This window comes from Sphaerodactylus townsendi, linkage group LG12, assembly GCF_021028975.2.
Source record: "Sphaerodactylus townsendi isolate TG3544 linkage group LG12, MPM_Stown_v2.3, whole genome shotgun sequence".
Taxonomy (NCBI): domain Eukaryota; kingdom Metazoa; phylum Chordata; class Lepidosauria; order Squamata; family Sphaerodactylidae; genus Sphaerodactylus; species Sphaerodactylus townsendi.
In genome coordinates, this window is record NC_059436.1 from 36,209,513 (window position 1) to 36,222,306 (window position 12,794).

The following is a 12,794-nucleotide window of genomic DNA, read 5'->3' on the forward strand; positions in this document are numbered from 1 at the left end:
GTGAGTCAATTTCTGGGGCCAAAGTTCTTTTGCAGCAATTGGGTCATTTTGGGCCCCTTGAGGAGTACCACCCAGTGTCTTAAATACATACTTTGTGGCAAGAAAGCCCTGGGAAAGGACCAATAACCAGAAGTGTTGGCAGTTCCCATTTCAATCACCTTCTCAAAGGGCTTGTAGAGTGAGTTGCTTGCCAAGGTTGCAGGGTCACCATTGTACCGCATGGTAGATACTCCTGGCTAGGAATGTATATTGTGAACCTATTTTTTTTAAAAAAACACAGAAACCTCTAAGTACTCTTAGGCTACAATCTTTGATTTTCTCAGGTGCACTTAAACCCACCTATAGTTTTCTGGATTTATAATGGCTTGGCACTATTCAAAGCACTAGACGAGGGTGTGTTGATCTGTTCAGCTGCTTTAGGTATTCCGATGCACTGAATGGACTAACCATTGAAAAACAAAACTGTGGGATAAGTGAGACTAGACCTAGTTATGGAGCGTCCATCCATGCTTTGGATTCAGGGCAAAACACCTGTTATCACTGAACCATATAATTTTAAATGTGCAGGCCTAAGGCATAAAAGTGCACATTGGGAATGTGGTTTGTAGAAGTATGCAAAAGCCACGAAAAATAGCTTTTGGGATACATTTGCACCTATACCTTTCAAGTAGCAGGTTTGGCCAGTAGTAAAATAATTATTTTGTGTAGTTTGCAGCACCAGTTTACATTTATTGAAATAACTCTGGCAAACTACTGTTATTTAAGAGCATGAATCCACCTGCATGGTGGCATGTTATTTTTCTGGGTGTGGCTACTTTGTTCTGGCATGTAATTTTGCCACGCATTCTTTTAAATTAATATTGTCTCCCCATCTTTGCCTTGTAGATGCACATGTGAGGACTTGTTTTCAAATTTATACCATCAAAGCTGTAAAATGTGAATAGGACAAACAGGTGTTATAGGTATTAGTGTGCTGCTATTGGTTGAGGTTCCTACTTCAGACATGCAGGTGCAAGCAATGCTTTTTAAACCAAGGCAGCTTTAGGCATGCAATGAAAATACTTTGCCCACTGTCTTGCACATAATGCGTTTGGCCATCTGGTAAAATTGTAGACCAGGTAAATAAGCTATGATAGGAGGATCTCAGCAGGAATGCAAGCTACTGTCATACTTGTGGGCCTTGCCCTTTACCATTACGGTGCCCTGATTTTTTAGAATTGGAACAGCTCTTATAATACAGTATAAAGATTTTGAAGGAGGCTGCTTGAAGCACTAATCCATCACTCGGTGATGTTAGGCTGGCCAAGCAGCCTAATCCCACTCTAGGGTTATTATGAGGATAAAATGCAAGAGGCGGAGAAGGGGAACCTCATCAGTCCATGTCTGATTTATACAAGATGGCTTACTCCCAGGTAGGCATGCAGAAGATTGCAGCCGTGCTTCTCAAAGCGAGGCCGGGATAAAATAAAAATGCGGGAGCTGCCGCAAAGGGTTTCTTCCCCCGGCGCACACTGGAATAAGGACGAAAAGGAACCAGCTCTGCAATGGCTGCCTTGCTGGCAGCAGGAAGGGAAGCGCGAGAGGAAAAGGCGGGCGCCTCAGGTCGCCTTAGGCCGGGCTTGCAAGGCGGAGCCGCGTCACGGCCCAGCCTCCTTCCCGGCCTCCTCATTCACACCCTTCGGAAGAGAAGGGCGGCGAGGGGGTGTGTGTCGACTGGGCCGTGACTGGTTTCGCCTCCCGCCAGCTTGGCGGCGGAAGCGGCTGGGACGCCTCAGGAGGAGCAGAGAGCGAGATGAGCAGGCCCTACATTGATGACTTTCCTGAGGTGGGGGCTTCCTTCTGCTCGCCTAGCCGCCGCCCCCCCCCCCCTCCTCGGTTAAGCAGGCTGGGGGCGGGACGTTCATGCATTCAAGCCTACACAGCTTGCCCTTGAGGTGGGGGAGTCACACCCCCCCCCTTTGGGAGACGGGCTGTGGGTGGGTGTGAGGTTATTTGGCCATGGTGGTTTGCCTAAGAGCGTGTGTTTGCACAGAGCTGGTGTTAGGCTTGTGTATATCGTTTGCAGTTCACCACTACACTTACAAACAAGTTGCTCAGAGGGCAGCGTGTGTGTAGCCTGACTTTGTTCTTTGTGTTAGGAAAATGTGTGGGTTGTGTGGGAGGGGGTGTGTGCTTCTTTTACCCCAGGATGGACTGTTGGTGGGTGTTTGTGTGGGTGTCAAGGGAAGTCTTTAAAATTCCTAGAGAGAAAGAAAGAGAAACAAGACTATAATAAATGTGGTGAGACTTTGGTCTAGTGGTGGAGTATTGAAGAAGAGATCCCATAGAGGTCACTGTATAAAGGAAATGGATGTGAGTATAAGAGGAATGTGGGTTAGAATATAGATTGCTGCTACTACATCCTTGTGTGTATATAGCCATATGATTCCATGTGGCTCTTCTAACTTAAGAAATAGATTTTTATTTAATCTCCCCTCCCCTCTGGAGATGGGTTGTAGGCAGTATAGCAGGGCTATGAACAATTCACAAATGTATCTTCAGTACAGTGAGGGTAGTATATATGTTTGGGAGGTACACCTTAAACTGTGTGTATGTATGGTAGCTGTTGTTCATGTGGGGTGTGAAAAGAAAAACTCTGGTCTGTGCCTTTCCTGTTTAAAGGACATCTAGTGTGTGGAGCATTGGGACTGTAAACATGGGACAAGATTATGCATTAAGAAAGGATTTCCATCCGCATTGCTGACTGTGAAGTTGAAGTTACCAACTTGTAACTGTGCCAGATCGGTTAGTGCAATATAGAAGGTGGTACTTAATGATCCTTGGGGACTGGACTTGGCTCAGGGGTCCCCAAACTACGGCCCGGGGGCCAAATGTGGCCCCCTGAAGGCATTTATCCGGCCCGCCAGGCATGGCGGCGATGGCTCCATTCATGTGCAGTGGGGGCTCGAGGGAGAGGAGGAACCGGCCCCAATGGCTGTTGATTGCAATTACATGATGGCACCCCCAAATCTCCATGAATTTTCTGACCCAGAGTTGGAAACCTTGCATGTGGCAACGCCTGCTTCGCCCTTCCCTCTCAGCTACTCCATGTGTTGCTCTCAGGCTTTCTGTTCCGCCTCACTCCCATTGGCATCAGCCAGGCTAGCGAATCGCTCGCTGGCTGCTAGGGAGGAAAGAACCCAGGAAGATACCTGATCCTGGGTTAGATGGAATGCTTCATTGGGAAAGTTCTGCTTTTTTTTTTTTACAGGGGAAGGTATTCCACAGCCTCCCCAACAATATTTGGAGCCCACTCTGTACTTGACATACTTTGGTCACTGTTCTAAAAATAGACCATGACAGAAAGGCTGAAAAGGTGAAATCAAACATTTTACAATCATTTGTGCATAGGAATTTGTTCATAGTTTTTTTTAGTCCGGCCCTCCAACAGTCTGAGGGATAGTGATCTGGCCCCCTGTTTAAAAAGTTTGGGGACCCCTGACTTGGCTTCTTAGTCTCAAATGCTGTATGTTAATTCAGAATGTCAAGCTCATTGTGCCTCCTTTTGTTTCTTCTAGACAAGTATGAGTGTTCTTTGACATGGCTTTGCAGTGCAAGATACAGACTTTGCAAGTAGTGGATACTGACTATAGTGCTGATGCCGTGGAGTGGTGCCCTGTGGAAGGCTGGGAAGCTATCCTGGCATGTGGCACCTACCAGCTGAAGAAACCTGATGGCAAGGTATGTGGAACAGCCTGTGCAGGTGAGAGATCTATGATGGTTTCAAGACAGCATTAGTTTCAAGTTATGAGGCTGGTTTTTAGGATTAGTGTTTTGATGCTTCAGATGTAACATGCTGAATATTGAGATAGACTTTTTCTGCATTTATCAACTTGGTTCATTCTCCCCTTCTGCCCATATTCTGGGGCACAAGGTTCAATGTTGGGTACAAAATGAAGGCAAGTGCAGGGCTCATAGTATGAAGTCTGCCATTTCAAATTTTGCCTGAAGTTGCCCTTAGACGAGCCACTTTCCACTTCTGTACTTCCATCTCTATCTTTATAATCTGTAGGGTGTAATGGGTGAATAGAAGAACTTACTGTCTTTGCACAGCTATGGTAAGAATTACCAAATAATGCATGAGAAGCGTACTGAACATCCATACTGATACAAAGTTGTTGTTTTTTGCTGGGTTGGTACATTTTTTGCTCTTTGGCAGTATTTCACTTGGAAGTAAATTGCTTTTGTGCTAAAGAATAAGACAGTTGGCTAACTGTGAGGGCACATTGTAGCCTTTTGAGCCCTGGCTTTCTGACTTTTATTTTATTGTGCCTCAAACTAATCTGTTCTCCCCAGGGGGTTAGGACTATGGCCTTCGTCCTCAATTGTAGTTTCATTTATCTGAGAGTCTCTGATGTCCTTTGTGAGGCAGTCTTCTGATTCAAATATAAGCTAGTTGATGTCTGTGATGCAATCTTCTGATTCAGAGATAGGATGAGCATGGATTGTCAAGAGATGCTACAAGAAACAAGTTTGTATTCTGCTTCCTTTCACAGAATCCTGATGAGAGCAACCAGCCCCAGGTCCGGTTGGGCCGCCTCTACCTGTATCACTTCGAAGAACAGATTTTTGCACCACTGACTGAGATCCAGAGGCTAGAAACAGCTGCTGTGCTGGATATTAAATGGTAGTAGTGGAGGCCCAGATGACAGCTTTTGAGTGGTTCTCTTGCACATTGTTAAGTTATTGGCATCTGACGATCATTTTGTTGCGAGGAGTTGGCAACTTTCCACATCAGATATGGATGTGAGGGCGATCTGGCTGCGACATCTGTCACCCCATTGATCGCCAGGGTTGATTCGGCTGATTTAGCTGGCTAGGCGGGTGTCCCCTGTGTCCCTCCCGAAGCTGCGCTCTCGGTGTAAGAGGACACCAGATATGGATGCGTTTTCACCAACCTGAACATTGAAGATGTTGCTTTATGTAGGTCTGATGGAGGCTACTGTTGGGTCTGGGTTTACCTCTTCCGTAAATGTTGTGTGGTCTTGGGTAAAGCACCCTGCTTCTCCCTCAATTTGTAAAGCTGATACTCACTAACCTCATAGCATTGTTGTGAAGCTAAGCCTGATAGACTGTCCAAATTTAACTGTCTGTTTCAAATTTGAACCTGTGTTGTAATTTACAAAACAGTATGTGGTGACTGTGCTTTCAAGTTCAGATCAGCAAAATATTGACTGTCTTTAGGACTTGGCATAGTTACAGATACTGGAAACTACAATTAAAATTAATCCTTGTAATTAACTTGAACCTCTTTTGCATTTCGTTCCTAAAGAAGGACTTGGTGTGGTGACCATTGGGCATCTGGTAAAGTGCTTCTTGTTGATTTCTTTTCCAGGTCTCATGTTCCTATTGCAGAACATCCTTGGCTGGCTATTGCAAATGCAAAGGGAGCAGTGGAACTTCATTGCCTTGCAGGAAGTGAGGTAGGTGACCAGAGTGTAAACTGGACAAAGTTCTCTTCACAAGTAGGCAGGACATAATTCTGTCTATCTGATTGTTGATCTTCAGTGTTTGAGAACAATGTCCTTGAGGAAAACAATCGAAAGTTGGGAAGAACAAGGAAGGAAATCGGCTGCATCCAGACATCACAATAAATAATGGTTTACAAACCATAGTTTGGTCAAAATCTCACAATCCTACAAACTGGGATTTTGATCTAGTGTTTTTAGATGTTTTTTAAAGAAAATCACACTTGTACTGATTGCAATTTGTAGTAATGGCTAAATTCACAAAGGTTTTGAATAGTCTCACACTCTGTAACTTTCTGGACACAGAGGCAGTAGTATTGGGAGGCTGTTCTCCTTGCCAAGAAGTGGAGAGGAGGCAAGAAGCAGATAAACAGAAGTTTATTCCCAAACTGGGGTTTATTGTTTGTCTTGTACACTAGCTAGAGCTGGTTGCACTTAGCATTGTTTGTTATGATGTCTGAATGCAGCCATTGAAATATGAACATAGTTGAATAAAAGATTACCAGAAAATTCATGTGTAAGAACTGTGGAATCCTTCATGAACTTAAGGTGGGGTGTGTGAATTCCTAACCCTAAAGTTGGAGAGATCACCCTCTCTGTGTTACAGGTACTGAAAATATCTGCAGAGCCATCCAGGTGGGTTCTAGAACTGGTGTTGGTTCACATGTTCTTCTGTCTGTTCAACCTTGATCAGCTTCCTTTTATCTCCAGTAGAAGAAGAGCTGCAGGCTGGAACCATTGTGCAGTGTTGACCTAGGAGATGATTGCCTCGCTTTGTCTCTGGATTGGTCTATGGGGCGAAAGCAGGGGTGAGCAGAAGTCAACATATGGAAGGCTTGGTTGGTTGGTGGGGGATAAACGTTCTCTAGCACTGCCCTATTCCAAGAGCCGAAGAAATGCACTTGCTATTGTGGGAAACAGGATGCTAGTGTTGAGGGACCTTTGATCTGATCCAGTAGGGCTTTTCTTATAATACTTCTTCCAAACTGAAATTTCTGATGTAGAGTTTTTGCAGTAGTCAAGAATGCTTCATGTGTATGCATTTTTTCCTTACATTGCTGTCTTGTAGGATTTTGCTATACATAACTGGTGGTAGAAATAGTTGAATGGGTGTTTGCAGCATGTGGTTTTCAGTGCAACTTGAATGTGGTCACATTTCTAAACTATGTGTTCTTGTTATTGAATGCCACTGATAGCAGTTGTAAAAGTCACGTTAGTATTCCCCCCTTAGTTGAAGGACCTCGGGGAGGCATACCTCATTCTCCTCACCTTATCCTCACACATACCCCACCTTATCCTCACAAATACCCTAAAAGTCACCCAGTGGGTTGATTGGAGATTGAAACAGAGGTAAACCCATCCCTAGTCCGGTACACTAACAGTCTATTATCTGACATCTTATTGTTTAAAAATGTTACATCTCCGGTATAATAAATTACTGAATTTCCTGTGCATGGATGGTGGCAAAGATCAAACGTGGTCATACTCATGGCTATAGTGCAGTGATGGCGAACCTTTGGCACTCCAGATGTTATGGACTACAATTCCCATCAGCCCCTGCCAGCATAGCCAATTGGTCATGCTGGCAGGGACTGATGGGAATTGTAGTCCATAACATCTGGAGTGCCAAAGGTTCGCCACCATGGCTATAGTGGAAGCTTCCCCACTTCACTAAGGACCACCAGTTTATCCTCACTGTTTTGTACTTCCTCTTAAAGGGGACGTCCACTGCAGTTGGTCAGCAGTGATTCCAGAGGGAGGCTGAGCTTGCTGTCTGTCGATGAATCTTCCCCTTCTGTGCAGATTCTGGAACAGTGGAAGGCACATGACTTTGAGGCCTGGATTGCTGCATTTGATTACTGGAATACACATGTTATCTACTCAGGTCAGTAAATGGGATACATTTGCTTTTGCAGTAAATATTTGAGACTCTGCCTTCTCCTTTCCATGGTAGTATTCCAGCGACTACCATCTCTGTAGCCTGAACATGTGCTTGATAGTATTCACTATGCACGGACAGGCCTAGGCCCTAGTGATATAAGCTCTGTAATTCCTGATTTGGGAAGCACAGTTGCTAAGCTTTTTAGTGTTGATTCTTTTCAGTTATGTTCCCACTGCCTGAGAGAAGGTGGCATCTCGGACAGGCCTTTTTCTGTTGTGGTATTATGTTGGTAGGGATCTCTCCCCTGACTCAATTTGAAATCTAGGTATCTCCCTCCCACCACACCTCTTCATCATCTGATTGTTATTGTTTTACTATACTGTATTGTTTTAGGTTGTTTCTCTGTGGTATGTTAGAAATTTCTATGTAGCAGATGTTCTGTGTTCCCTGTGTACTGCAGAGTACACAGATAATTCTAGATAATTTATAGCTGAAAGCTGCAGCATTAGCAGTACTGTTGTGTGGGTTTTTTTCTTTTTCAGGTGGAGATGATTCCAAACTAAAGGGCTGGGATGTCCGTGGCAGTCTGAAAGCTCCTGTTTTCACAAGCGAGAGGTAAGCAATAGCCTTCTGGACGAGGGTGCATTGCAGTGGCAGAGAATGATTGGATACTGAGTGATTTCATATCATTAGGATCCAGTGATATTCACACTCTTAAAAGAAGGAAGAGTTGGTTTTTATACTCCAATTTTCTCTACCTTTATGGAGTCTCACAGTGACTTACAATTCCCTTCCCCTCCCCACAGCAGACACCTTGTGAGGTAGGTGGGGCTGGGAGAGAACTGTGACTAGCCCAAGGTCACTCAGCAGGCTTCATGTGGAGAAGTGGGGAAACAAACCTGGTTCACCAGATTAGAGCCCACTGCTCTTAACCACTACACCATGCTGGCTATAATGGCCTCTGAGGCTCCAACTTTGGCTCCCATTGCATTGCAGGCACACCATGGGAGTATGCAGTATTCAGTGCCATCCGCTCTGGGAAAATCTGCTGGCGACTGGAAGGTGAGTTTCTCTGAAACACTGTCTTCTGTACTCATTGACTGACCTAGAGAGGGAAATGTGGGAAGGGTGATGGTTGCTTGTGCACATTGGGGATAGCAGCCTGTAGCAATCCCAGGTATGTAACAGTAGCCTTGAGACAAGAAAAACGAGAAGGAAAATTCTAGCTTGACTATACCTTATTGGGTGGCCTTGTATATTGAAAAATTTAACTAGGAAGTTCATACTTTCTGAGAAACCGCTTATTTGAGACATGTTGAGTGTTTTTCCAGCTATGATGAGCATGTTCTTCTGTGGGACACCCGAAATATGAAGCAATCATTGGCAGATACCCATGTGCAGGGTGGAGTGTGGCGGCTGAAATGGCATCCAACAAGGGAGCACTTACTACTGGCTGCATGTATGCACAATGGCTTCAAGATCCTCGATTGCCAAGGCGCTATGGGTGAGTGGGTTTTTCTTGGAATGAGTGTAGAGGGCCCAATAGTAGCTTTGAGGAGCTTGGTCCCTGATGCTACTTGTCTGTTTTACAGTCATCCTCAGCTGATAAACATTATGTATGGAACTTGAATATGTTCTTTGAATACCACATTCTTAAATCCTTAATGTTTCAAAGAGAAACCTAACAATTGGGGATATACCTTTGAGGCTTAATCACAGAATCTGGAAATTTCAGCCTTTTAATTGCATACCTGTTTTCTGCTTTTAAAAAGCAGACTGTACCTAAAATCCCACCCACATGCTAAGATTGGTCTTACATGCACTCACTGGGGCGGGGGAGCTAAGGTAATTGAAAGCTATGCACTTGCTCAGAGGCCACCTTACCAGTGTAACCAAGGCAATGGGTATGGAGAGGCTGTGTTTTATATCTTGGAGTGTTGACAAGAAGAGGAAACACACTTTTACATGCAGCCAAACATGGAACACGCAGGGGAGAACACACAGACCCAGTGTGGACATTATGTAATTGTGGCTGTGAAAAAAACAGGCATGAACATGGCAACCTGTTAGTATCTAAGGAACAAATTCTGTGTTGGCTGATAATGACCTAGTATGCAGGTCCTGATAGGGACGTAGCTTTTCTTGAGTAGTTCTCATATTTGGCCTGTTAAGTTAGTTTCCCCTGGGATGCTTGAAAAAGATTGACTTGGGCATACAGCTTTACAGAAATAATTGGACACAGCATCATTTCTGTTTGTATTTGGAGAGATTATGGAATAGCAGTTAATCTCCTCTCTTAACTCATCCCAACTAAAAGGAACTGGAGTTTAAATCCTGTTAAAGTGGCTATATGGAAAAAGGATATTTGCTACAGTACTTAGGACAGGCTGTAAACTGCATTCAGTATGACAGAAAACTGATGAGTTTTGAAGTAGCTGTTCTTTAAAGCAGATGTGAATACCCCATTGAGTCTTAATTTATCTGATACGCTACCATCCTTTCCCCCCCAACTCATTAGTTGAGAACAAAGAGAGATGCCTTGTTCTTTCATCCTATGTCTTGCATAATTCCTTGGCTTATGGAGCTGATTGGTCAAGACTCACCCTGAAGGATCCCTTGGTACTGTCTACAGAGATGCCAAAGGTTCATCTTGATGAAGGAGCAGCAAGACTGGATTTTGAAGTCCAGAATCTGAAGATAGTTTATGAATCTCCTACTGCCACCTTTGATGTGTTGTTAGATGAAGATCAAAACCCTGCCTTGCCAGTCCAAGTGGAAGGAAGCTTTGACTTTCAAGGACCAGGTCCTGATGGGAATGGTTCAAATACCAAAGCATACAACAAAACTGAACTGGCCAAAGCCCAACAAGAAACCAGCCTCCTGGCAACTTGCTCCTTCTATGACAATGTCCTACATGTTTGGAAATGGGAAACTAGCCAGGCTGTCTCTTCAGCCTAGACATAATATCAGTATTCATTTTGGAGTAAAGTTCTGACCCAATTTCCTTTCTCCTTGGTGGACCCTTTTAGTACCAGGGAGAAAAAGCTAGAGCCAGCTGTTGAGGCAGAATGTGTGTTGGCACCATTGTTCTTCTTGTATATTTTCTTACATCAGGTTTCTAGCTTTACTGCTGGGGTCTTATGGCTCTGACAGCTTTGAAAACTTTTTGAACACTTACTTCATGGTTGATCTTTCAGCTTAGTTATATTACATAAGATTTTGGGCTCAATGGCATGAATTGCAGCTGCCACTGCAGTTGAAACTGTGTCCTGATAAGAGTGAGGACCTTAATTATAGCACACATTCACAATAAAGATTTTGTTATTCTACTGCAAGTATGTTTTATCCATAGCAGTTCCTCCATGAGATAATATAAGGTTCTGCTGCTTCCTACACCTTCCTTGGTATGCTGGAACACTGAGGTACAGCAAGAGAAACCAGCTTCATTAGTCTCTTCCTTTTTGTTGGGGGAAATTAGGTTTTCCTGATTCTTAGCTTCAAATATGGTAGACAGATAGGAAGATTGTCTGCCAACTGTGTCATATGATGGTCACTGGGTTCCAGCCAGACACCAGAAGGAGGAGAAATCAGATCATCATCTTTATGTAGCCCCAATCCTTTCTGTAGTCTCTGGCATGAAGTTTGGGATTGCTTTGAATATGTTGCTAAGGGTGTTAGTGATGGGGAATAGAGAAGCAGTTTGGCCCATATCTTCAGTATGCTGGTTCAAAGTTAAACTATCACTACAATGAAGTTCAAGTAGTATTGCTTCCATATCACAAAATGGAAGAACACCAGCAATAGAAAGTATTAATAGCAAGGGTACTTTCTTGAAACCTAAGAAAAACTATGCTGCAAGAATTCTTGCTGAAGGGCAAATATTTATCTTGAAACACTAAGCCACATGTTCAAATATGCACATTGTGAATAAAAATCACATGTTTAAAATATATATTTTGGACTTTTGAAAATAAAAATACACTACTTCTGTCTTTGTTTACTGTTTTTATATATGGGACCTCTGTTAACTGTAAAGGAGTGCTTGTAGTGCTATTTACCGATTAAAACATTTTTATGCACCCCCAACTTTTTCATTTTTAAAGCGGATTTCAAGTCAAAATTTGAAATAATACATTTCCAGATATACCCCCTTCCATCTGTGTAGGGAAGAGCAAGATGATTAAGTGTCAGCCAACAAAAATATTTTCCTTTTTTAGAAGCAGGAGAGAGGTTCAGGGTTTTTTGCTGTCAAATCACAGCTGACTTATGGTGACCCTGTAGGGTTTTCAAGACAAGAGGTTCAGAGGTGATTTGCCATTACTTGCCTCTGTGTCACGATCCTGGTATTCCTTGGAGGTCTCCCATCCAAATCCTAGCCAAGGCTAAGAGTGTGTGAGTGGAAGTTGGGATTGGAACCTGCATTTCCCAGATCATAATCTGACACCTTAACTACCACAGGCTAGCTGACTTTCAATTAGCAAAAAACAGGTTTTTTTAAGTCAAACTACTGGATAAGTAAACTGTCCTGCTGTGAAACCCTGTGAGAACTCTGTTGCCACTGCAACTAATATGAATATAACTTCTGAGATCCCACATGTATATCTGTACATAACTTCCTCTTAGTTCTGCTGTGGTAAGTTAGTCCTAAGTACTTAGACGGGCTACATCTGTGGACTTTGACAGTAGTGGCCTCAAAATCTTCAAGCATGCAAGTTTGGATAAATCCTAAACTCAAGAATTAAATTATTTGCAGTGTATATCTTACAGTTCAAAAGTACTACTGGAAGATTACTAGCTAAGTTACCAACTGAAAACCATGATTCAGAACTCACTATGCCTGTTAGACAGCCTCCTAATACCCATTTCAACATAATAAATTGCAGGGTAATTCTAGCAAGGAGGCAAAGTCTCTTAAATGCTGATGGGCTAGCTGCAGTAGCCGATCAGGGAAAAGGCTATGGTGTTGTAATGGATAGCTAGCTGACAATGAGTGACTTGTTATGCAGCAGTGGTTAAAAAAGAGAAATTCCAGTATGAGGATTATCAGAAAAGGGATCACGAATAAAACTCACTACAGTAAAGCCCTTGCACAAATCCCTGTTGTGGCTTTATCTGAAATATAGTGTACAGTTCTGGTTACTAAATCCCTTAAAACGATACAAAAGAGTGACCACAGCAACCAAAATAGGCAAAGCGTTGGAACACCCTATGAAACTAGGCTAAAGCACTTGGGGCTGCTCAAAGTAAGGCAAGCTAATAAGTCATTCCTGGCTTAACTGTTTTTATGCTGTGACAGGTTTTTAAATGAATTTACACATTTTAAAATTATGTTTAACTTTGTCAGCTAGTCCAGACTACTGCAGGGATGCTCTAAAACTGCAGAAGCGTCTCCTTTCTTGAATTTA

At 43.2% G+C, this 12,794-nt stretch overlaps 1 protein-coding gene across 3 annotated transcripts; it reads left to right on the top strand.

Annotated features, from left to right (window-relative positions):
* Nucleotides 1–985: 985 nt before the first annotated feature.
* On the top strand, nt 986–11,379 carry DPH7 (diphthamide biosynthesis 7). 3 transcript variants are annotated; one of them, XM_048512044.1, is made up of 11 exons: nt 1,468–1,825; nt 2,662–2,784; nt 3,558–3,720; nt 4,536–4,666; nt 5,375–5,462; nt 6,222–6,316; nt 7,226–7,392; nt 7,932–8,004; nt 8,386–8,451; nt 8,721–8,893; nt 9,908–11,379. In XM_048512044.1, exons 3-11 carry the CDS (start codon nt 3,580–3,582, stop codon nt 10,345–10,347), a joined length of 1,374 nt encoding a protein of 457 aa, XP_048368001.1. In that variant the 5' UTR covers nt 1,468–1,825; nt 2,662–2,784; nt 3,558–3,579; the 3' UTR covers nt 10,348–11,379. The 3 variants fall into 3 exon arrangements, with proteins under 3 accessions (XP_048368002.1, XP_048368001.1, XP_048368000.1); XM_048512045.1 differs by lacking the exons at nt 1,468–1,825; nt 2,662–2,784 and adding an exon at nt 986–1,412; XM_048512043.1 differs by lacking the exon at nt 2,662–2,784 and having other exon boundaries at nt 1,469–1,825.
* Nucleotides 11,380–12,794: the final 1,415 nt, after the last annotated feature.

Bases quoted from the DNA above. Each gene is read 5' to 3' on its own strand.
- DPH7 (XM_048512045.1), top strand. From the start codon at position 3,580: ATGGCTTTGCAGTGCAAGATACAGACTTTGCAAGTAGTGGATACTGAC. The intron at 3,721-4,535 runs GTATGTGGAACA...TTCCTTTCACAG, and splicing joins TGAAGAAACCTGATGGCAAG to AATCCTGATGAGAGCAACCA. The intron at 8,452-8,720 runs GTGAGTTTCTCT...GTGTTTTTCCAG, and splicing joins AATCTGCTGGCGACTGGAAG to CTATGATGAGCATGTTCTTC.